At 43.4% G+C, this 22,545-nt stretch overlaps 1 protein-coding gene across 2 annotated transcripts in view; it reads left to right on the forward strand.

Moving 5' to 3' along the window:
- Window positions 1–17,984, forward strand: part of LOC134353412 (uncharacterized) — a 32,739-nt gene extending 14,755 nt beyond the window's left edge. The window contains exons 4-7 of one of the 2 annotated variants that reach the window (XM_063061440.1): window positions 8,102–8,248; window positions 10,309–10,427; window positions 11,790–11,838; window positions 17,205–17,984. In XM_063061440.1, the coding sequence (XP_062917510.1) occupies window positions 8,102–8,248; window positions 10,309–10,427; window positions 11,790–11,838; window positions 17,205–17,326 (437 nt within the window). In that variant the 3' untranslated portion in view covers window positions 17,327–17,984. The remainder of the gene's footprint in view (window positions 1–8,101; window positions 8,249–10,308; window positions 10,428–11,789; window positions 11,839–17,204) is intronic. The other variant, XM_063061441.1, reaches the window with a different exon arrangement.
- The last annotated feature ends 4,561 nt before the right edge of the window (window positions 17,985–22,545 follow it).

Here is a 22,545-nt window from a genome sequence, read left to right on the forward strand (position 1 = left end):
GCATTGAGTCAGGTGCTTTGCCCAGCAGAGCAGAGGGAAAAGCACTGCAGTCTTGGTAAATCAGAGGAACAGGGGAGGTTTGGTGGGTGTGTCAGGGACACCGGAATGGTATGTTGCCAGGGTCAGGGATGTCCTGGATTGTGTCCATGGCATTCGAGGGCAAGGGTGAGCAGCCTGAACTCTTGCAGACATCCTAGCTCTCCCAGAAGTTCTGGGAGTCTCCCGCATATTAATAGTGGCTCCCGGATGCCCACAAATTAGAGCGCGTGAGCGAAAGAGACAGAGTGTGAGAGTGACCACGAGAGAGCACGTGCGAGAGAGAAAACAAGAGCGCGAGAGAGAGAGAAAGCAAGCGAGAGCAACCACTAGCGAGAGAGCACAAGAGCGACCATGAGAGAGAGAGAGCACGAGAGAGAGAGAGTGCGAGAAAGCGAGAGAGCGCCATGGCAGAGTGTTCCAAAAAAAGAAAATATAAAACGTACGTCAGCCCAGACTACACTAAAGTGTGCCCCTGCCTAATAGGGGTCAAAATAATGACAGTGTTGCTCGCTGCACTGTTGGCAACAGTGACTTTTCTATTGCCCATGGTGGGTTAAGACTGTAAAAGACATGTTGAGGTGAGTTTAACAGATATCATTCATTCATTAGCATAGCTAATGTTATTTAAACTAGCTGGCTAGCTGCTAAGGAGCTACTATATTGCAGACATCCCACCTCTTCCAGATGTTCCGGGAGTCTCCCACAAATTGATGGTGCTACCTCCCTGAAATGAGTTTTTGCAGTGTGGGATGTCTGGTCTTGGTACATATTGGCACCAATGACGTAGTAGACAAGGTGAGGAGGACCTGTGGAGAGATTTTAGGGAGCTAGATAGAAAGTTGAGAACAGGACCTCCAGGGTAGTAATCTCAGGATTTCTGCCTGTGCCACATGCCAGTGAGGGCAAGAATAAGATGATTTGGTAGGTGAATGTGTGGCTGAGGAACCAGTGCAGGGCACAGGAATCTCCTCTGGGGAAGGCATGACGTATACAAAAGGGGACAGGTTACACCTGAACCCGAAGGGAGTCCAATATTCTTGTGGTCAGGTTAGTTAGAGTTGTTCTGGTGGGGGTGGGGGGTGTAGTTTAAATTAATTTGGCTGATTGATGGTGCTGAAGATGAGGTAGTTGGTTTACAAACAGGTAATATGTAGTGAGACTCCTAGCAAGGAGAGGCTGATGGGGCAAAATTGCAGTCAACGGGATGAGTTGCAATGTAAAAGGCAGATAAAATCAAAAAGCGTGAATACAGGACTAAAGGTGGTTTAATGTGCACAGGATATGGAATAAGGTGGTTGTAGGTTGGCAGGTATGATGTAGCCATCATTGAATCATGGCTGAAAGATTATATCTGGGAGCCTAATGTCCAAGGATACACATTGTGTCAAAAGGATTCCAGGAGGGAGGATTTCTCGTGCCTATGAGATGGCTTTTTAAGGGCAGCTCATGGTTGAGCCCAGTAGGGGATCAGCTATTCTGGATTGGGTGTTGTGCAATGAACCGGAATTGATTAGAGAGCTTGAGATAAAAGAACCCTTAAGAGAAAGTGATCATTATGATTGAATTTGCCCTAAAATTTGACAAGAAGCTAAAATCAGATGCATCAGTGTTACAGTGAAGTAAAGGAAATTACAGAGGTATGAGAGAGGAGTTGGCCAGAATTGATTGGAAAAGAACACTGGCTGGGATTTCTGTAAGCAATTCGTAAGGTACAGGAGGCTTTTAAATACCACCGGAAGTCAACTAAGGTCTTTGAGAAGGTAAAGATGGAATGTGAAAGTAAGCTATCAAATAATTTCTAAAACTTTTGGTATCCTCTTTTTAATATGTAAAGTGTAAAAGAGGAGATGGTGGATATCAGATTGCAGGAAAACGATGCCGGAGATGCAGTAATAGGGGACAAGGAAATGACAGACTGAATCACCCATTTGTCAAATTGTATCTTCCTGATTAACTGTAGTCCTGACAGCATTTTTGCTTGAGAGAAACCTTCATCGATAATGGAAGCAACACTATTGAAATTGACCTGTTTGGGCCCTACTGATTGTCACATCTCAGCTGCTTGTTTCCAATTTTGCGAGCTCATTGACTTCCCTAATGAGTTTGAGTTCAGGGTTATTTTCATTCCACCATACACATGTATGCAGCCAAATGGAATCTTGTTCCAGTGGGGCCAAGGTGAAAAACACAATACATGGTCTGTTACAAAAAATACTTGTGATCCAGCATATACAGTCATAAAATAGAGTGGCATGGCCTAAAGATGGACAAGCCCACAAAGTTCAAGCTGCATAAGACAGTGTAATGCTGCTGGCTCCAGTATCTTAAAGAAACAGCAGCAATAAAAGATGAATAGTGACCAGTCCAGTGCAGGATGAGAGTGTGTCCGAGTTGGGGAATGGGGGAGGGGGCAGAGCATTCAGACATGTGCTGGATGCAGCTGGGTGTTAAGACTGCAATTGTCATATTTTATGCTGGCTGAATTTTTCACTTTTAAAAATGTGGCTTTAAGTTGCAAGTAATTTGCATTGTTTCATTGCTCTAAATTAGTGGTCACCAACCTTTTTAAGCCCAAGATCCCCTACCTCGACCTCAGTGAAAGGCAAGATCTACCTACTAAATCGTTTAGAGAAAAAAACAGCTCAGATTGTACTTCCAATTTGAGGCCTTTTATTTGGGTGAATTGTATTTGAATTACACAAAATACTTTTGTCAAACTTTCAAGTTAATTCAAACAAGAAAACACTAACTAGCATATCAAACATGCCATAGCTGTCTTTCTTTAAGAATATTACAATACTTCACACCTTTAATTCTAAGTTTCATTATTTAATTTTATTTCAACATGAAAAATAAATGAATAAAAATTGACTGTTGCACTCGGTGTAATGACTGGGGCTGAATACTTTCTGCTAGTTCCCAGAAATTTGGCTCATAACTACAGACAGCCAGTCTGAGGTGTAGGGTTGCCAACTGTCCCGTATTTCCCCCGCTAAGGTAGAGCATTCCTATGAAACCTTTCGTGCTGAAATGCTTTACGCCAAAGAAGCAATTACCATTAATTTATATGGGGGAAAAAATTTTGAGCATTCCCAGACCCAAAAAAATAACCTACGAAATCATACCAAATAACACAAAACCTAAAATAACACTAACATATAGTAAAAGCAGGAATGATATAATAAATACACAGCCTATATAAAGTAGAAATACTGAAAATTAAGCCAAAACCAATTGGTGGGGTAAAGAAAAGAAATTGGCATGCACACGCATGCGCACACAGGTGCCCGCGCAAGGCTTCATGGTCATGGTAGTCTTTCTCGGGATAAACACAAATGTCCCGGGATTTGACTGCTGCTTTTCTCCCTTATTTGGGAGTGAGAAAGTTGGCAGCCCTAGTGGGGTGTCTGTCAGTAAGTCAGCTCCTGTACTTGGATTTAATAATTTTCATCTATGAAAATGCAATTTCACATAGATAAGTTGACCCGATGTAGGCACTGACTTTTAGTGGTATAAAATCAGCATGCACACTTTGCATTGCTCCGCCCCATTGGTAGTAATTGCCACTAGTTTATGAATGGGGATGTCATTTTCACGGACATACTTTTTTAAACTCATTGTAAATATCCTCACCTCTTGTTCTTTCCTTTAATTGCAAGAGTGAGGAAGTTCTCCTGTGTTGTAAAATCCTGGAAAAGTACAACATGCTGAGTGTATGCATTACATCCAGGGATTCATTGAACTGTAGTGAAAAAATATTCGGAGTGACAAGTTGATCCACGTCCTCTGACAGTGATTCTACCCTCCTTGTCACTGTTGTAGGGCCAAGTGGTATATTATGTATTGCGGTTGTGATGCAGTTTTTGTTTTTAAAGTCATTAAAAACAGCCTCTGTGGTAATGATCATTGCTTCCTTGAATAAATCGCCATATGTAAAAGGCTTCTTGTGTTTAGCTGAAAGGTGACTTACACGAAATGATGCTTCAATAGCAGACTTATTTTGAGCAGCATGTTTTGTGGAAAATGATTGCTGGGTCTTCAACCCCGATTTCAGCTCAACTTTCCAGGCACGAATTGTGCTCTTTGAGGGGTAGGTGTCTTTAAATTCCTGGTGGTTGGTGTTGTGGTGCCACTCCAGATTCCCTCTTTTAGTCGGTGCTTATGTTTGGTGGCACGACATACGTACACACTTGTCTTTCACCAAGGTAAATAGAAATTCCTCTTCCCATTCTGGGTGGAATTTGTACGTTTCCGCTTTCTTTCGTGGAGCCTCCGCCATGTTATCAGGATATCACGAGCGAGTGCCGATTGTGTCGCCTCTGATCTGGGCCGACATTTACGTGCCGGGCAGCACCTAATTAATTAGCTTGTTTATTTCGGCTTTTTTTCTTAAAGGTATGCTGTGTGCATCCCGACTACCGCTGCATCACTGCATGTTTCGCGGCCCGGAGGTTGGGGACACTGCCGTATATTAATGTTTGCGACAGTCTCTACTCTGATCTAATCTGGTCACTTTGGAGCACAGGCTATGCTGAAAACACGGTGCATGGTGGGGGAACTACATGTGCATTCGGCAGAAAGGACGGAACTAAACCCCCGCAACCTGGAAACAATCTCTCTTTACAAACAGCTTTTTAGTGAAAATATTGCTATATTACCATTATCCTAATTAGTATTACTTTTATAATGCTCACATAACAGTACTTGTGTATTTATTTTTGATTTTTCTTCGGGAAAGTCTCAAAGATCGACTGGTCGATCGCGATCAACGGGTTGGCGACCCCCTACTCTAAATGCTTGTAAATGCAGTGATAATTTCTGCTTTAAAGGAGGAACTGGATGAAGGACTGTCATCCAAGTTATTAGTCACCACCTCCTCGCTGCTTTCTGCAGGGATTGCTCCCTCTTCCCTTTTCCATTCGTCCTTCCTCACTGATCTCTATCCCAGCACTTACCCCTGCAAGAGGCCAAAATGCTGCACCTGCACATTCACCTCCACTCTTGCCTCCATTCAGGGCTCCAAACGGTCCTGCCAGGTGAGGCCACACCACCTGCGAACCTGCTGGGCTTGACGATAATGTCTGGCGCTCCTGATGCCACCACCTCTACGTTGGTGAGACCCATCATAAATTGGATGACCGCTTCATCAAGCACCTCCACTCCGTCCGCCAAAAATGGAACTTCTGGGTAGCCAAACATTTCACTTCCATTTCCTATTCTGACATGTTGGTCCATGGCCTCTTTTGCCACAATGAAGCCACCTTCGGGATGGAGGAGCAACACTCTTGTTCTGTCTGGGAGCCTCCAACCTAGTGGCATGAATATCAATTTCTCCTTCTGGTTTAAAAAAAGATACCCCCCCACCCCCCTTCCCTCTTCTGTTCCCTACTCTGGTCTGTCATCACTTCTCACCTGCCTATCACCTCCCCTGGGTATCTCTCTTTCCCTTTCTATGGACTGCTCTCCTCTCCTATCAGATTTCTTCCCCTCTTGCCATTTACCTTTCCTACTCTCCTGGCTTCACCTCTTCACCTAACGCCTTCTAGCAATCTTTCCCCCTTCTCTCCTTCTCCCACCACCCACCCCTGGCGATCCACCTTTTTATTCTGGCATCATGCCCCTTCCTTTCCAGTCCTAAAGTAGTGTATTGGTCTGAAACTTCAACTGTTTATATATTTCCACATATGCTTCCTGCCTGACCTGCTGAGTTCCTCGGGCATTTTATGTGTGTGCATGTGTTGCTCTGGATTTGCAGCATCTGCAGAATTTCTCCCGGTTATTATTAGTCAATACCTTCCTGTCTCATTTTAAATGTTCCCTTGATCGACTGTGCTGCCTTACTTAAATGTCTTGATGTTCATCCTGTGCTTCAAATCCATTTTGTTAATCTGGCTCCAGGAACATTAGGACAATTCTTTTCCTCACAGAAATTCTTCACAAGTGATGAATTTGATTTTTTTTTCCTCTGTTCTTGCTCTGCTGATTTAACTATAATACACCAGATTATAAGACATCAAAAAGCAGAATTCAGCCCATTGAATCTGCTCCACCATTCCATCATGGCTGATTTATTATTCCTCTTAACCCCATTTTCCTGCCTTCTCCCCATAACCTTTGGGAGGGGCGGGAGGCATCCATTAGTCTTGCGCAACCATGGATCTGCGCCTGGAAAGTCTTCACTCTCCAGGGCGCAGGCCTGGGCAAGGTTGTATGGAAGACCAGCAGTTGCCCATGCTGCAAGTCTCCCCTCTCCACGACGCTGATGTTGTCCAAGGGAAGGGCATCAGGACCCATACAGCTTGACACCAGTGTTGTCGCAGAGCAATGTGTGATTAAGTGCCTTGCTCAAGTACACAACACGCTGCCTCAGCTGGGGCTCGAACTCACGACCTTCAGATCGCTAGTCGAATGCCTTAACCACTTGGCCACGTGCCCACTCGATAACCTTTGACACCTTTGCTAATCAAGAATCTATCAATCTGTGTAAGTATGCCTAATGTCTTGGCCTCCACAGCCATCTATGGCTTTGAATTCCACAGATTTACCATTCTCTGGTTAAAGAAATTCCTCCTCCTCTGTTCTCTGAGGGTATTGACTGTGTCCTCTGGTCCAAGATTTGCCCACTATTAGAAACATCCTCTCCACATCCATTCTATCTCGGCTAAGAACCAGGGAGGACAGCCTCGCAATACAAGGAGAGGGATAATAAATCAGTCAACATCGAATGGTGGAGCAGACTAGACGGGCTGAAATTATTTAATTCTGCTCCTATGTAATGGCCTTGTACAATAAGCAGAGCGAGAGCAGAACAGATCAAATCAAATACTTGTGAAGTATTTCTGAGTAAAGGACAGTACTGTTGTACTATTCTTGGAACCTATTTGTTCTCAGTGAGGTTTGCATGTTTCACTGTATGCTTACTCTTGAGCAGGTGACATGCACCATCTGGTGTTGGGTTTTGAGATTACATCTAGATTAAAGTCCAAATGACCTGGAGATTTGCTTCGGTGCTTCACTTATTCCATTTAATGGTTGCAGAAGTATTAGAAAGTCCACTCGAACAGCCCTTATGTGAAAATGTGCCATGTAATAATGCAAAATGTACACAATTAGTATTCAATGGGGCAAACATGAATCAGATCCAGATGTTCAGCCTACATTTCACATGCTTGATGGTTCTGGAGCAGAACGTCTGGGAATACTGGTGTTCTTTGAACAATTTTAAGGATTTATTTAACTTGGCATGGGTAGCGGTCAACTTTACAAGGCAAATTCGATCAAGAGATGATGATCATATCTGAAGATTGCATTGATATCTCGGTCAGCATAGTTGAGTTGGGTCAACAAGCCTGTGTCTGTGCTGCTTGGGTTGTGACTGAAAATATTCAGCCTTCTCAAAAAGGTCATTGGTGTGCAACCATTCACTGTCACCTTTTCTCAAAAAAATTAGTTCCATACTTCCGAGTTGATTTGTATTCAATTTTCCAACCTTTCACAATTTTCTTTTTCATCTGTTACTGATTTTTGTAGCTTGCTGGAAAGATGGAACTATTTTTAATTCCATTGAAGGCTAAGAACCAACTTCCTACTCAGAAAGATGACCAGGTAGATCAGTCATGGGCAGTGGTCAGAGCTACTGCATCTCAGTCCCAGGGATCGTCAGTCCTGACCTTGGAACTGTCAACATCAGGGATTCTCAAATGTTGTTGTGACATGTACCAATACTATTAAGCAAGTGGTACCTGGACCACAAGTTGGGAACTTCTGATCTACGTGTTTTTGTGATTGTGTGGGTTTCCCCTAGAATGCTTTGGTGTTTATCCACACTGAAAGGCATGCTTGACCTGTTAACTGGCTCCTGTAAATATTCCCCTTGTGTGAATGGTAAGAGAATGGGTTATAGGAAGTCGAGTGGGATTATTTGGAGCTACCATGGATTCAAAGGGCCGAGTAGTCTCAAGTTAGAAATAGTGATCTTAATAAATTACAACAGGCTTAAGCGGCCTTATAATCTCTTCCATCTTAAGACTGCTTCGATGTTTTTATTGCTTATTTTACACAGGTGTATATGATCCTCCAAGGAGCAACAGAAGTGCCCACAAACCACCTGTTCTGGCATCCAAAAATATTGTAACAGGCATGAAGCGTCCGGGCAGTGTGGTGGGGCAGAAAAGGCAGTGCCCATCCCCAAAGAGACCCAAGGCCGTTGGTATGTTATAAGTAACTTTTGAATGTTATGGTTTACCAGCATCTTTTCTGGGTTTGCAGCAAAAAGAATATCTGATGAGGGCATTCATAATGAGAAGGCTTGAATGTAAGGGCAAGGATGTAATGCTGAGGCATTGGTCAGACCATGTGGAATATTGTGAGCAGTTGGGCCCCTTGTCTAAGAAAAGATGTGCTGGCATTAGACAGTCCAGAGGAGGTTCATGAAATTGATCCTGGGATTGAAAGGGTTCATGTGTGGGGAACATTTAATGGCTCTGAGCCTGTACTTGCTAGAGTTTAGAAGAATGAGGGGGATTTCATTGAAACCTATTGAATATTGAAAGGCCGAGGTCAAGTGGACATGGAGAGGATGTTTCCAGTAGTGGGGTAGTCTAGGACCGGAGGGCACAGTCTCCAAATAGAATGATGTCCCTTTCGAACAGATGAGAAATTTATTGAGCCACAGGGTATTGAATCTGTGGAATTCATTGCAACATGCCCACAATTCTGGAGGAATTCAGCAGGTTAGACCGTGTTCATGAAGAATGACAAACAGTTGGCGTTTTGGGCCGAGAGCATCTCATTACCGCAGATGGCTGGAGGCAAAGTCATTAGGTATATCCAAAGCGGAGGTTGAATGGGTCCAGCTGAAGAGTCTCGGCCCGAAACGTCGGCTATACTTTTTCCATAGATGCTGCCTGGCCTGCTGAGTTCCTCCAACATTTTGTGTGTGTTGCTTGGAGTTTGATAGGTTCTTGATTCATCGAGGCTTTAAAAGTTACGGGGAGGTGGAGTTGGGAGGGATACTAAATCAACGATGGGATAGTGGATCAGATTTGATGGGACAAATAGCCTAATTCTGCTCCAATGTCTTATGATCTGAGATTTTTTTCCCCATCCACAACACAAGTAGATGCAGTCTTTGTATCTGTGGGTCCAATAAATAGCTGTTAGTGTTGTAAAGCTCAATTAGTTAATTTTTTGTGAGAAAACGTCTTTAATAATCTGACTTGAGTCTGACACTTCAAGGGTATTTGGAGTTTGGTTAATACATTTAGCTATTCCAGTTTATCTTAAGCCGTACTCCTTTCTGAGGACTCGGACAAGCAGTCCATCAAAAGGATGACCTCAAAATTGCTAGGGTCCCATTTTAAAAACCTCAGTTTGCCAGCCTTTCAGTTTGTTATAGGATTGCAGTGATTAGTTTGTGCGGGTTTAAATTGAGTCCTGGTGAAAGTTTCTCCATCAAAACATTGACTGTTTATTCCCCTGCGTAGATGTTGCCTGACCTCCTGAGCATTTTGTGTGTTGCTGCAGTTTTGGACACAGTGTGAATTTGCAGTGCTCTTGGGGGCTCAAGTTTAGTGTCAGCAATCGGAGTAGCAACTGGGTTTGAGTTCATCCCTTTTTGTCGTTGAGGATTTTCCTGATGTTCTGTCATTGACCCACTAGTTTGAGTGTGGATGTGAAGTTTGAGGCTGGATCAGTGGTTTGAACTGCATGTGGCAGAATTGATGCTCAAATATACACGTGATGATTTTAGTTTCATATTGGTCCTTCGCAGAATGGGGTTAGATCTTTCCCTCCAAAAGTGTACACTTTTCACAGCTGTTTTAAATCCATCTTGTTCCTTATTTTCGTGGTATTATCCCAAAGGCTGAATACAGAGTTTAATATTTCCCATTCTGGTTCATTTACCACACGTTCATCGAAACGCCGAGTAAAATGTGTTGTTTGTGGCACAACCTGAGGACGTGCTGCAGGCAGCCGGCAAGTGTTGCCGCACATTCTGGTGCCAACGTAGCCTGCCAGCAACACTTGGCAGAACGACAAATATAAAACAAGACGCACCAAGCAGCGAAACAAGACCGTTCCTCCCCCTCAGACCCACGCACATACACACCCCTCCGACCCCAGGACAGGCCGTCTTTAGCTTCTGGTGAGCTCATAGATAATTCAGTGACTTCCCCAGTACACTCAGACTTCAGCATCTGAAGTATTCTACTTGTTGTTTAACTCCATGTGCAATTTGTAAAGATCGTCTATTTTATTTTCCTCAAGGAGAGGTGACTGCCAAGGTGTCTAAGAAAGGTGCAACAAAGTTATTACCGCCGACAGAATCAAAACAGAAGGAAGTAAAGGGAGTGGAGAAACCAGCCTTTGAATCAAAAGTCAATATGGTATGAAATTTCACTCCTCACCAGAAAACCCCTCGAATGCACGAAATTTTAGCTGGTAGTTCTATTCAGAACAGTTTCTTTCCAAGTTGTATTTTTACTCATTGTAACACAAGACGGGAATGAGTTTGAGATCAGATGGCAATGCATCACTGTGGTTCTACTGTACTTGAATGTCTTCTGAGGGGGGCCTGAAACTTATTATCTGGCTCCTCGATCTTACAATGTCTGCAATTGGCATACATGACCTGACTTCCTCTGAGTGAAATAAGCAGGTAAAGATAGCCATACCCACATTAAAAGGCTAAATAATTTGCTTTTGTTTTACCTAATTTTAATTTAGAAATCTTTAAGTAATTTTGGAATTTTCCAAATTATCCAAGGCACTGTTCAAGACCTTGCACAGCAGCAAGCCTTCAAAAGGCCATTGGCAAGACACCAGGCACCAGGTGCAACTCAGCTTTGCAAACAGTGGTTCCCTTGGGTTTGGAAAAATGTGGCCACAGGATAAAGCGTAGTTGGCACATAATGCTGGCTGGGTCACAGGTGATGCTGGTAGTCAGTGTCTTGAGATTGGCACTGCTGCTTCTGGTTCTAACACTGATCTACCCAAAAAAATGCCCTCATCACATTTGATCCTGCTGAGTCTAGTCAATTATGCTCAAAACCAGTTGCTGAAACTAGTCAATGTATTGACTCCAATCTCTTGCACAGCACCCAGTTAACATGCCACTTAATGATACACTTTGGTGTAGGTTAACAAAAACAATCACATTTGTATATTTCTGTTCACCGGTTTAGTTTATAATACTTTCTAAACTATTTCAATTTCATTGAGTGTTGCAGTGAATTTGTATGTGGCATGTTGTAAAGTTATTAAATGGAGAGACAAATCTAATTTTACTTTTTAGATAAAAGCCCTTAAAGTTGTATTTAAATTCATTTAATTTATCACTCTCTCAACTTTTGTTTTCCCTGGGCAGATGAATCTAATGTCAGCCAGATCTGGGCTCAGCATGGCACTTCAAATACTAAACCTAATTGGGGCATCTTTTCCACATCCCATTTCCAAGAGGCATCTGCCAATATTTTCTGTTCTTGTATCTTGTAACATTTGTGACATTGTATATTTTATTTATTGAGATACAGCAGAAGGTAGGCCCTTCAAGACCAGCACCCGGATGAAACCCACACAGTCACGGGGAGAACACACAAACTCCCTACAGGCAGTGGCAGGAATTGAACCTGGGTCGCTGATACTATAAGTGTTGTGCTAACCACTACACTACTGTGATGCCCCAGTGATGCCCTTTTGATGTATTTAAAATCTGAAATGCTGTTGATCAGAATATTCTATTTTTGTAGAATAAAAGTTCCATCATGGAATCTGAATCCAGCCAGCCACAAGACATGGGTAAGAGGTTTTTTAAATTACTTTTCCCAAATGTTTTCATCAAGCAAAAAACAACCAAGCTGCAATATTTCTTGAAGTGGTACATTAAAACTCTGACGAAGCCATATTGGTCAATGTGAGTAGAGGTTTCAGTACAGGTTTTCACTTTGTCATGATTGATATCAATTTGTGACTGGCTGAAAAAGTTTTCAATCAGTTTAACAACTATTTTAGGTAAATCTTTTTTTGCTATTTGACCTCGAATTAAAAATGTACTACGGAAATGGTTCTTATTAGCTACCCCTTTAAAAATTACAGGGCTACATTATTCATCTCTTATGTGAATTAAACTGTTAAAGTTTTATTACAGAAGCCTCAAAGGGCCTATAGACAAATAAGTGCTTTGTCAAAAAGTATATCATATGGCTGTTGAAAAACAGTACCCAGTTTTGACCATGTGCATCTGTTCTCGCTGAATAACTGGAGTCACTCTCACTAATTCCTCAATCGAACTTTATTTTGTGCACAAGGAGAACAGCGTAGGCTCTGTCACCACATTGTTATAGTCATAGAAAAGTACAACACACAAACAGGCCTTTTGGTCCATCTGTGCCAAACCATTAATTTGCCTAGTCCCACTGACCTGTATCTGGCCAGTAGCCCTCCGTACCCCTGCCATCTATGTACCTATCCAAACTTCACTTAAACATTGAAATCGAGCTCATATGCACCACTTGCACTGGTAGCTTATCCCACACTCACGACCCTCTGAAGTAGGTTCCCCTTAAAGTTTTCAACTTTAACCCATGACCTCCAGTTGTAGTCCCACCCAGCCTCAGTGGAAGTGTCTTTACCCTATCTATAGCCCTTATAATTTTGTAGAGCTCTATCAAATCTCCCTCAATCTTCTACATTCCAAGGAATAAACAAGGTCTAAACATAAACCAGAAAATCAGACCAGTGAGTCTGATATCAGTTGTGGAAAAGTCTATAGGAAGATATTCTAAGGGACCAGAGAGATAGATATACATATAGATAGACTTGGACTGACCAAGGATAGTCATATGGCTTTGTGTGTAGTAGGTCATGTCTAACAAATCTTAGCTTTTTGAGGAAGTTGCCAGGAAAGTAGATGAAGGCAAGGCAGTAGATGTTGTCTACATGGACTTTAGCATGGCATTTGACAAGATCCCACATGGGAGGTTGGTCAAAAAGGGTCAGTTGCTTGGCATTCAGGATATGGTAGTAAATTGGTTTAGACATTGACAATTTGGAAGAAGCTAAATTGTGGTGGTAGAGGGTTGGTTCTTTGACAGGAGGCCTGTGACTAGTGGAGTGCTGTAGGGATCGATGCTGGGCCCTTCATTGTTTGTCATCCATATCAATGATCTGGATGATAATGTGCTCAACTGAGTCAGCAAACTTGCAGATGACACCAAGATTGTGGGTGTAGTGGACCGTGAGGAAGACTATTGTGGCTTGCAGAGGGATCTGCATCAGCTGGAAAAATGAGCTGAAAAATGGCAGATGGAACTTAATGCAGACTAATGCAAGTTTTTGCACTTCAGTAGGACCAACCTGGGTAGGTCTTGCATACTGAATGTTTAGGGCATTGAGGAGCGTAGTAGAACAAAAGTCCATAATTTGTTGAAAGTGGCTTCACAGGTAGATAGGGTCATAAAGAAAGCTTTTGGTACATTGGCCTTCATAGATTGAGTACAAGAGCTGGGATGTTATGTTGAACTTGATAAGATATTGATGAGGCCTAATTTGGAGTATTGTGTGCAAAAAAAAAAAAAAAAAAAAAAATTGAAAGAGTACAGAAGATTTACAAGGATGTTGCTGGGTCCCAAATTAGTGTCTATCTGTCGAAATGCTCATATATCCAGTCCCTTAGAATATTTTCCAATACCTTGTCCTTTACTGATGTCAGGTTCACTGGCCTAAAATTTCCTGGATTAGCTTTAGAGCCTTAAACAGTGGGAAACAATAGCTGTCCTCCAGTATCTCACCAGTCACTAAGGATGATTTAAATATCTCTGCTTGTGCCCTAGCAATTTCTGCATTTGCCTCCCACAACATCTGAGGGAGCATCTTGGCAGGCCCTAGGGATTTATCCACCCTAATTTGCCTCAAGACAAAAAACACAACCACCTCCATAATCTATTTTGGATCCAGGACCTTGTTGCCAATTTGATTCGCATCTGTAGACTCTGTCCATGTCCTGAGTAAGTACAGATGCAAAAAATACATTAAGGTCTCCCCCATCTCTTGGTTCCACACATGGATTACCATTCTGGTCTTCCAAAGGACCAATTTTGTCCCTTGCAATCATATTACTCTTACTCTCCACATATCTGTAGAATCCCTTGGGATTCTCCTTCACCTTGTCTGCGAGGGCAACCTCAGCCTTCCTTTAGACCTCCTGATTTCTTAAGTGTTCTCTTGCATTTGTTGTACTCCAAAAGTACATCCTTTTTCTTAACCAGGGTCTCAATATCTTGAAAACCAAGGTTCCTTAAACCTGTACCTTTTTATTTGGGCAGGTACAAGGTTCAGAGGTATATTTAATGTAAATCTATACTTGTTACATTCACCTGTTAGGGTGCATTCTCCAGTTACCTTATAAGGTAACCATAACCTTCAGCCAGGAGCAGATGTCATCAGGTGGATCCCAACCTTCACAGTGTTTCGACCCTTAACCATGACACTCTCCAGTTGGTGGACCGGCAGTGGTGGCCAAATCACTGCCCATCTGCTCCTGGCTTCCAGCTTCCCTCCTCTTGCCTACTCCAAATCCAACAAGAGACTCGTTCTGCCTCTTTCCTCCATCCTACTAGCTGCTTTTTTTTTTTTGTTTTTTTTCTTTGCTCCTTTCGTCCAGGCCCAGAGCTGACGACGACTGCCATGCTGATTTGGCTGGGCAACCTCTGCAGCCGATCTCCATAGGGAACAACCATGCCTGCCATCCCTTGTCTTTACACTACTGCACTAAGGGCTGGTACTTCAAGGCCTTTCTCTTGTGGGCCTCTGCCCATCCCTCCTTCCACGGCACAGTCAGCTCAACCAAAATTATTTTCCGGTCTTCAGTTGACCACAGTACAATGTCCGGGCGTAGGGTTGTGTGCACCACATCCGGGAACTGCAGCCTCCTTCCCACATCGATCCTCATCTCCCAGGACCTGGCCGTTAGCAGCAGGTTGGGCTTTGGTTGTTTGGTCACGAAAGGCCTGGCTCCCTCTTTGATGAAGGTGATGGCCTTCCCCAAATCTGTGCCAGCCGTTGTCATCTTGCATCTCTCTCGCTCTAGTGTGTCAGCAAGAGCCAGAAGCACCTTATCATGGCATCACCTATACAGTCCTTGGGTTAGAGCTGTTTTACACCCAGACAGTATATGAGCCAGTGTCCCCTTTTGACCAGAGCTTACAGTTCGGGTCCTCTCTCATCCCCCATGCGGACAGATGTAATGGCGAAGGAAGGGTGTCATACACGGATCTCAAGAGAACGAAAATACAGCTGGAATTCTCCTTTGTCTCACTGGACACTAAGTTCGTGCGCTGCACTTGGGTCACCATTGATCCACATCTAGACCTGCTCTGGTGTATCTTGAGCCCTCTGATGTTTTTGCAGACTTTCCCGCATCCTGAAATGCTTTTTCTTCACAACCATCCACAAAAACAGGAGTGCCCCCAAAGAATGAACAACAGTTAAATGTTGGAACCCCCAAGTCGGGTCCCATTCCCACAAAGAACCATAGTCAACATGTAACTCTGGGTCAGGGTCTTCAAAAGAACCCTGGCGATGTATAGAGATAATAGAGATATTAAAGATGGAAATCACAGTTAAATTTGTACTCAATTTCACTTTTGAAGGCCACCCACTCAAGTACAGTTTTGCCAGAAAACATCCTATCCCCAATCCAGACTTGCCAGGTCCTTTCTGATGCCAGCAAAATAGGCCTTTCTCCAGTTTAGAATCTCATCCCATGGACCAGACTGTGATGTTTATAACCTTCCTAGTTCTGAGCTCGCTAGCAAGTGGCGTGGGTAGCAACCTGGAGGTCCTGTTCTTTACCATAACCTAACACCCTGAGCTCACTTTGCAGAACCTCATCAGTCGTCCTACCCATGTCGTTGGTACATATATCGACCACAGCCTCTGGCTGTTTACTCTCCCACTTAAGAATGCTGAGGACTCTATCAAAGATGTCCTGGATCCTGGCACTGGGGGGGGTGCGCAGTGGCAGCAACATACCATCTGGAAATCTCATTCTCACCTGCCAAAACTCCTATCCATTCCCCTAACTAATAACTCCCCTATTGCCACAGTATGCCTCCTCTTCCCCCCTCCCCTTCTGCGTCAGAGGCAGACTCAGTGCCAGAGACTCGACCACCGACTTTCCTCTGCTCATCCCCCTCAACAACAGGTGTATCACTTTAAATTCTGTCGGGATGGGAAATAACACAGGTGTACTTTGCACTGGCTCCTTAACCCTTTCCCCTTCCTGACTGTCACCCAGTTTCCCATGTCCTGCATCTTGATTGTAACCACCTCTGTCTTTTCTGTCAACTCCTCGGCTTCCCGAATGATCAGGAGTTCATCCACTTCCAGCTCCAACTCCTTAACGTGGATTGTTACACTGTAGCTGGAAGCACTTGCAGTTGTAATTGTCGGGGACACTGGAGGTCTCCCTTCTTCCCACATCCTGCAAGAGCATTCCACTCCTGTCTGGCATCTCTACTGTTCTAACTGCAAATATAAAGAAGGAAAACAATAAATAAACTGGTGGGGGGGGGGGGTAAAATCTTGCTGGGTCAATCCCTTATTTGCGTGATCAATCACCAGTCACAATACAGGTGCTAGAATAAATGGAAACTGCAAACTAATGATACTGTCAAATTAGTAAAGTAATTGTCCCTTTTGTGTGCTTTGCACCCTTCCGCTATATCCTTGTCTCTGTATACTAACGGGCTCAGTCACATGCTGTGCAATGGGAAGCTATACTCTTCAACCTTTGTTTCCCCCCAAAGGCCTCACTTGTCTGACTTGACCATACCTTGCCTGGGTGTTCTCTTTAACCCTTGCCTTGCTGCAGCTTCCACACTTCTGTGTCGGCTCTGTTGAATTGCATGGTATACTATGCATTTTGTGCTCCACTCAAAATTGTATCTTTTTGTGAGGGGTCACTTCTGACACCCGCAGTGCCCCATGGATGGGTGACAAACTTGTCTGTCGAGCTGATGAATGGAAGATGGGAAGCAAATCGTCCTGCCTGTCAAAGCTGCCAGAGTTTGGGAGGGAAATCTGCTCTGCTTTGTGACCGTAGTCAATAGGGATGTGGAAACAAAACTATGCAACTTGTTCTAAATATTCAGTTCTCATTCCAGCAAAACTGCAGAGGAAAATCAAGGAGCTAGAGGAGAAGATTATTGCACTGGAATTGGAAAATGCTGCACTTCGTCAGAAGAAGGGTCTCAGCAAAGACCTTGAAGAACATTGTCATGTTTAGTTTCACAATGCTGCTTCTATACCCACAACTCCTTTCCCATATTTATGTACCAATTACATGACATGTAGGAGTATTTGCTTGATGTTTGAACTGTTGCCAGTGTGAGCCAGTTTGTAGTGTTGCTTAATGACTGCAGGTATTTTTGAGAGTGCAAATCTGTTCAGTCACAAATTCTGAATCTCACTTAAAGACTGAAATTTTGATTACAGTTGAAACCCTTTTCCCAAAGAATCATGAAGCAAGACACTAAATTTTAATATAATACTTGATTAAGTGATATAGATGAGGGCTTTTAAAACCTGATATAAAGAAAACAAGACATTAATCAATGTCTTAATTTAGCTTTAACTGTAATGTGCCCTGTGGTTGTCAGAATTATTGACCAGCTGCAGCTTGTCAGTGAACTTTCACCCCAAGTGACTGGTTCTCCAATCTTGCACTGTTGGCTAGTATTAAAAGCAAATGGATTGCCTTAATATGATGTCTGTCTTTGTCTGTGGTAATTATGTATGTGATTGTTCATCTGTGTGCTGTTGAAGTCAGATTATTACAATTTGCAAGTGCTTTTATTTAACCTCGAAGTTTAAGTCTGACTTTTAAGTGTACATGTACATGCCTGATAGTTTTATAAAAGCGCTAAACAAATAAAAGTATATGAAGGAGACTTGCCTCATTTGGTACGTTTTGTTAGCCCGTTACCCTAGAGTAGCTGGTGAAATGAGTTAAACTTCAGCATTCTTTTCTCATGTCATTTTGAAATGGTTACACTACTGATTACTAATCTGCTACAACAGATTTACAACTATCATAACAATTATTTTGTTTAATCTTCTATGACAACTGACTAATCTGCAAGGAACTTGGTAATTCAGTTCCCAGCGTAATCCCATGTTCTCTTTCGGTATTTCAACCCACTTGAGGAATTTGGGTCAGCTTGGACCAAATTTCTACCAAATCTAGATTCAAAGGCATTGTTTTAAGATTTGACCTCTTTCTGGCGTGTGGTGGGAGATGGAAATAAGCAAGTAGATTTTTAAAATCATGTGTATGAATGTGTAATTGAATTCAATGTTGGTTCTGGTATTAGTTTCTGGGTGAAGAGTCCTGGACGTTGGTCTAGATTTCTAGTAATTATCCTGTGAACCTCTTGATTTTTGTGTTGGCTGTCTGCTACATCCAGCAGTAACAGGAGACCTGTGTGGGAGAGTTTTTAAAATGGAATAGCCATTGCACTGAGATAGTTCCACTCTCTCAACCTGAGTCTTGGTCCAGTGGCACGAGTAGTCATCACAAACTGGAGTCCTCCTTGGTTGTAAAAGATGACCATGACTACTACTGTGCCTTGTCCTGCCCTTTGCTGCTCTTGAAGTGTTGCAGAACAGCCGTTCTGATCTTTGGTTCTCCACCAGAGCTGCCTTAACATGCTAGGGCAGGGTATTCCTATCTTACTGTGGTTTGAGGCCCAACTGTCAAAGCGGTGAATTGAACTAAATTGACTTTATTTCTTACATCCTTTACATACATGAGTAAAAATCTTTTGTTTGTCTAAATGTGCAGTTTATAGTAATTTATAATAAATAATATGTACAACAGGACAGTCAATATAATATAGAAATAGTTGTCAGCATGAATTAATCAGTCTGATGGCCTGGTGGAAGAAGCTGTCCTGGAGCCTGTTGGTCCTGTCTTTTATGCTGTGGTACTGTTTCCTGGATGACAGCAGCCGGAACAGTTTGTGGTTGGGGTGACTCGGGTCCCCAATGATCCTTCGGGCCCTTTTTACACACCTGTCTTTGTAAATGTCCTGAATAGTGGGAAATTCACAACTACAGATGCGCTGGGCTGTCCGCACCACTCTCTGCAGAGTCCTGCGATTGAGGGAGATACAGTTCCCATACCAGGCAGTGGTGCAGCCAGTCAAGATGCTCTCATTTGTGCTCCTGTAGAAAGTTCTTAGGATTTGGGGCCCCATACCAAACTACTTTAACTGTCTGAGGTGAAGGTGGTGCTGTTGTGCATTTTTCACCCCACAGCTGGTATGTGCAGACCATGTGAGATTCTCGGTGATGTGTATACCAAGGAACTTGGAGCTGTTTACCCCTTCAACCCCAGATCCATTGATGTCAATAGGGGTTAGCCTGTCTCCATTCCTCCTGTTGTCCACAACCAGCTCCTTTGTTTTTGCAACATTGAGGGAGAGGTTGTTTTCTTGACACCACTGTGTCAGGGTGATGACTTCGTCTGTTACTGGGTACCTGCAAAAGATATGGAGGCCACCTTGAGGCCAATTGAGGACTACTACTTCCTCATTATTATTGGAGATTCAGCCAATCGATGTTGGCTTCAGCAAATTTAATTAGCAGATTGGAGCTGTGGGTGGTGACAGTGATGGGTATACAGAGGGTAAAGGAGGGGGCTTAGGACACAGCCCTAAAGGGACTTGTGTTGAGGGGCAGAGGTGAGGGAGTCCACTCTCACCACCTGTTGGTGATCTGACAGGAAGTCCAGGATCCAGCTACACAAGACAAGGTAAAGGCTGAGGTCTCTCAGCTTCTTGTTGCGCCTGGATGAAATTAGTGTTGAGTGGTGAACTGTAGTCAAAAAACAGCATTCTCACATAAGCATCCTTCTCCAGATGTGTTGGAACGGTGTGTAGAGCTATGGCTATTGCACCATCTGTTGTTCGGTTGTGTCGGTAGGTGAATTGCGGGGGATCCAGTGTGGGTGTTAGCATGTTGCAGATGTAGTCCTTGACCAGCCCCTCAAAGCGTCTGCTTATTGTTGAGCTGAGTGCGACAGGACGCCAGTCGCTCAGACATGTTACCTTGGTCTTCTAGGTACAGGAACAATGGTGGATGTTTTGAAGCAGGAGGGCACTCTACATTGGGAGAGGGAGAGATTTGAAAAGGTGTGGCCACGTCACGTGCAGACAGCTGCTTAGAGCCACAGGTGAGAGCTGAGTGTCCGATAGTGACCAAAGGTGAATGAACATGAGCCCCTTCACTGGAGGTGCTACCCATCCCTGGGTACCCTTTTTTTTAGGTGATGCTGACCAATCTATTTGGGTTAGCTTTTCACTGAGAATTCCAGCCTGCAATGCCCATTCAGATTAGGTCCATAGAGAAAGTTATTGTTTTAAGTTATTGACTTGTGGTTGCAAATACTACTTAATGGAGGAATTTAAGGTGGGGGCTTATATGGGAGGCAGGGTTTGAGGGTCGGCACAACATTGTGGGCCAAAAGGCCTGTGCTATACTGCTCTATGTTAATATAGCACATTTACTGCTGATATTTAACTGCTGGTGGCAATCAATTCCTGTGGGGCAGAATACAGCTCCTGTGAGACTCTAGGAATATGAAAACAAATTCGAAGAAATAAGAGGGCCTTTGTTCTACATGTTGGTCATCTTCATCGGTCCATCACCATGCAGAATTTCCTGCCATTTGTGGTATACTTTTAAAGGACCCTACTCTAGTCTAGAGGAACTGGGGTGACAATAGTTAAAAAGGATGGAATGTGTCACAAAAGTTCTGCATATCAAATTCCTGCAAAAGATATGGAGGCTACCTTGAGGCCAGATGGGGATCAGCAACATCCACACACCATGTTTGTTTTGTGGGAACTGATTATTTCCAAGAGGATAACTTCACTCACCCTATCACTGAACTGTTCCCACAACCTATGGACTCGCTTTCAAGGACACATCTCGTGTTCTCTAGTTATTGCTTATTTATTCTCCTGTTTTCGTATTTGCAGTTTGTGATTACACATTGTCTGTCTTGTGTGTGTGGTCTTCCATTGATTCTACTGTTTGAGTCTACTGTGAATGCACGTGATTATGCACCATCATCTCTTGGCAAAGACCTGCTTAACCCTCTTGACCATTCTATATCCAGTATCAGATTCCACATCTGCTGATGAACAGAAGAGCACAGTAAAAATACTGTAAGTCGGTTCTTTATCAACTTTCCTGACTGGGATGTGGAATTAAATGAATATTATGAAGACCTTTGTGCAAATCAGCTGCCACAGGGTTAGAGCGTTGGGTGGCTTTCTCACTTCTGTAGGACATTGGACTATGTGGTTACCCGATGAAAATTTTAGATTATGAGAACACTCAGTCCTCTTTTATTGTCATTTAGAAATGCATACATGCATTTAAAACAGGACTAACACTGACAGAACCACATAATTATAACATATAGTCACAGCAGTGCAAAGCAATACCATAATTTGATGAAGAACAGACCATGGACATAGTAAAAAAAAAAGTCTTAAGTCCCAATTGACTCCCGAGTCTCCGACAGCAGGCGGCAAAAGGGAGAAACTCCTTGCCATAAACCTCCGGGCACCGTCAACTTGCCAATGCCTTGGAAGCAGCCGACCGCAGCCGATACTGAGTCCATCTGTCCAAAAACTTCAAGCTTCTGACCAGCCTCCCGAGCGCCTTCAACCTCTCCCCGACCGCTGAAACACGCAAAGCTGAGGATTTCGGGGCCTTCAGCTCCGGCGATTCCGGTTACCACACAGTAGCAGCAGCAGCGAAGTGGGCATTTCAGAAGTTTTCCAGATGTTCGTCTGTGCTCTCACATCTGTCTCTATCAAATCAGAATTGTGCATAGTCTCCTACTTGACAGATAACATCACTGAAGTGGCCGCGCATGCTGCCCTCGCGTCGCCATCTTCTCCCCCTGTTGGATTAGCAAATACTGCTAATCCAACAGGGGTGTACATGATAAGAGGTATCGGTCATGTGACTAGCCATTGACTTTTTCCCGGGGTGGAAATGGCTAATAGGCTAATAAGAGGGTCATAATCTTAAGGTGCTTTGAGGAAAGTATAGGGGGATGTCAGAAGTAATTTCTCCCCCTCCCCCACCACCCCCGAGAGGAGGGTGTGTTGCATGCTCTGCCAGGATTGTGGTAGAGATAGATTTTAAAAACTCTTAAAAGGTAGATGGATGATGGGAAAAGGGAAGGATTAAATTGATCTTGGAGAAGGTTAAAAGTCAGCACAATATCGTGGGCTGAAGGGCCTGTAGTGTTCATGTTCTCTTAAGTGAGCAAGTGATGGAAATACTCAGGTTGGGATTCATCCAAAGGCAGTGAAGGGGTTAATCTGGTCATGACCTTGCATTAGAATTATCCAGGGATGCCTGATTGACACCATGGGTTGTATTCAATAGTAATATCTTCTGAACAGAATTGGTTGTTGTACA

The sequence above is a fragment of the Mobula hypostoma genome, chromosome 10 (genome assembly GCF_963921235.1).
Source record: "Mobula hypostoma chromosome 10, sMobHyp1.1, whole genome shotgun sequence".
NCBI lineage: Eukaryota > Metazoa > Chordata > Chondrichthyes > Myliobatiformes > Myliobatidae > Mobula > Mobula hypostoma.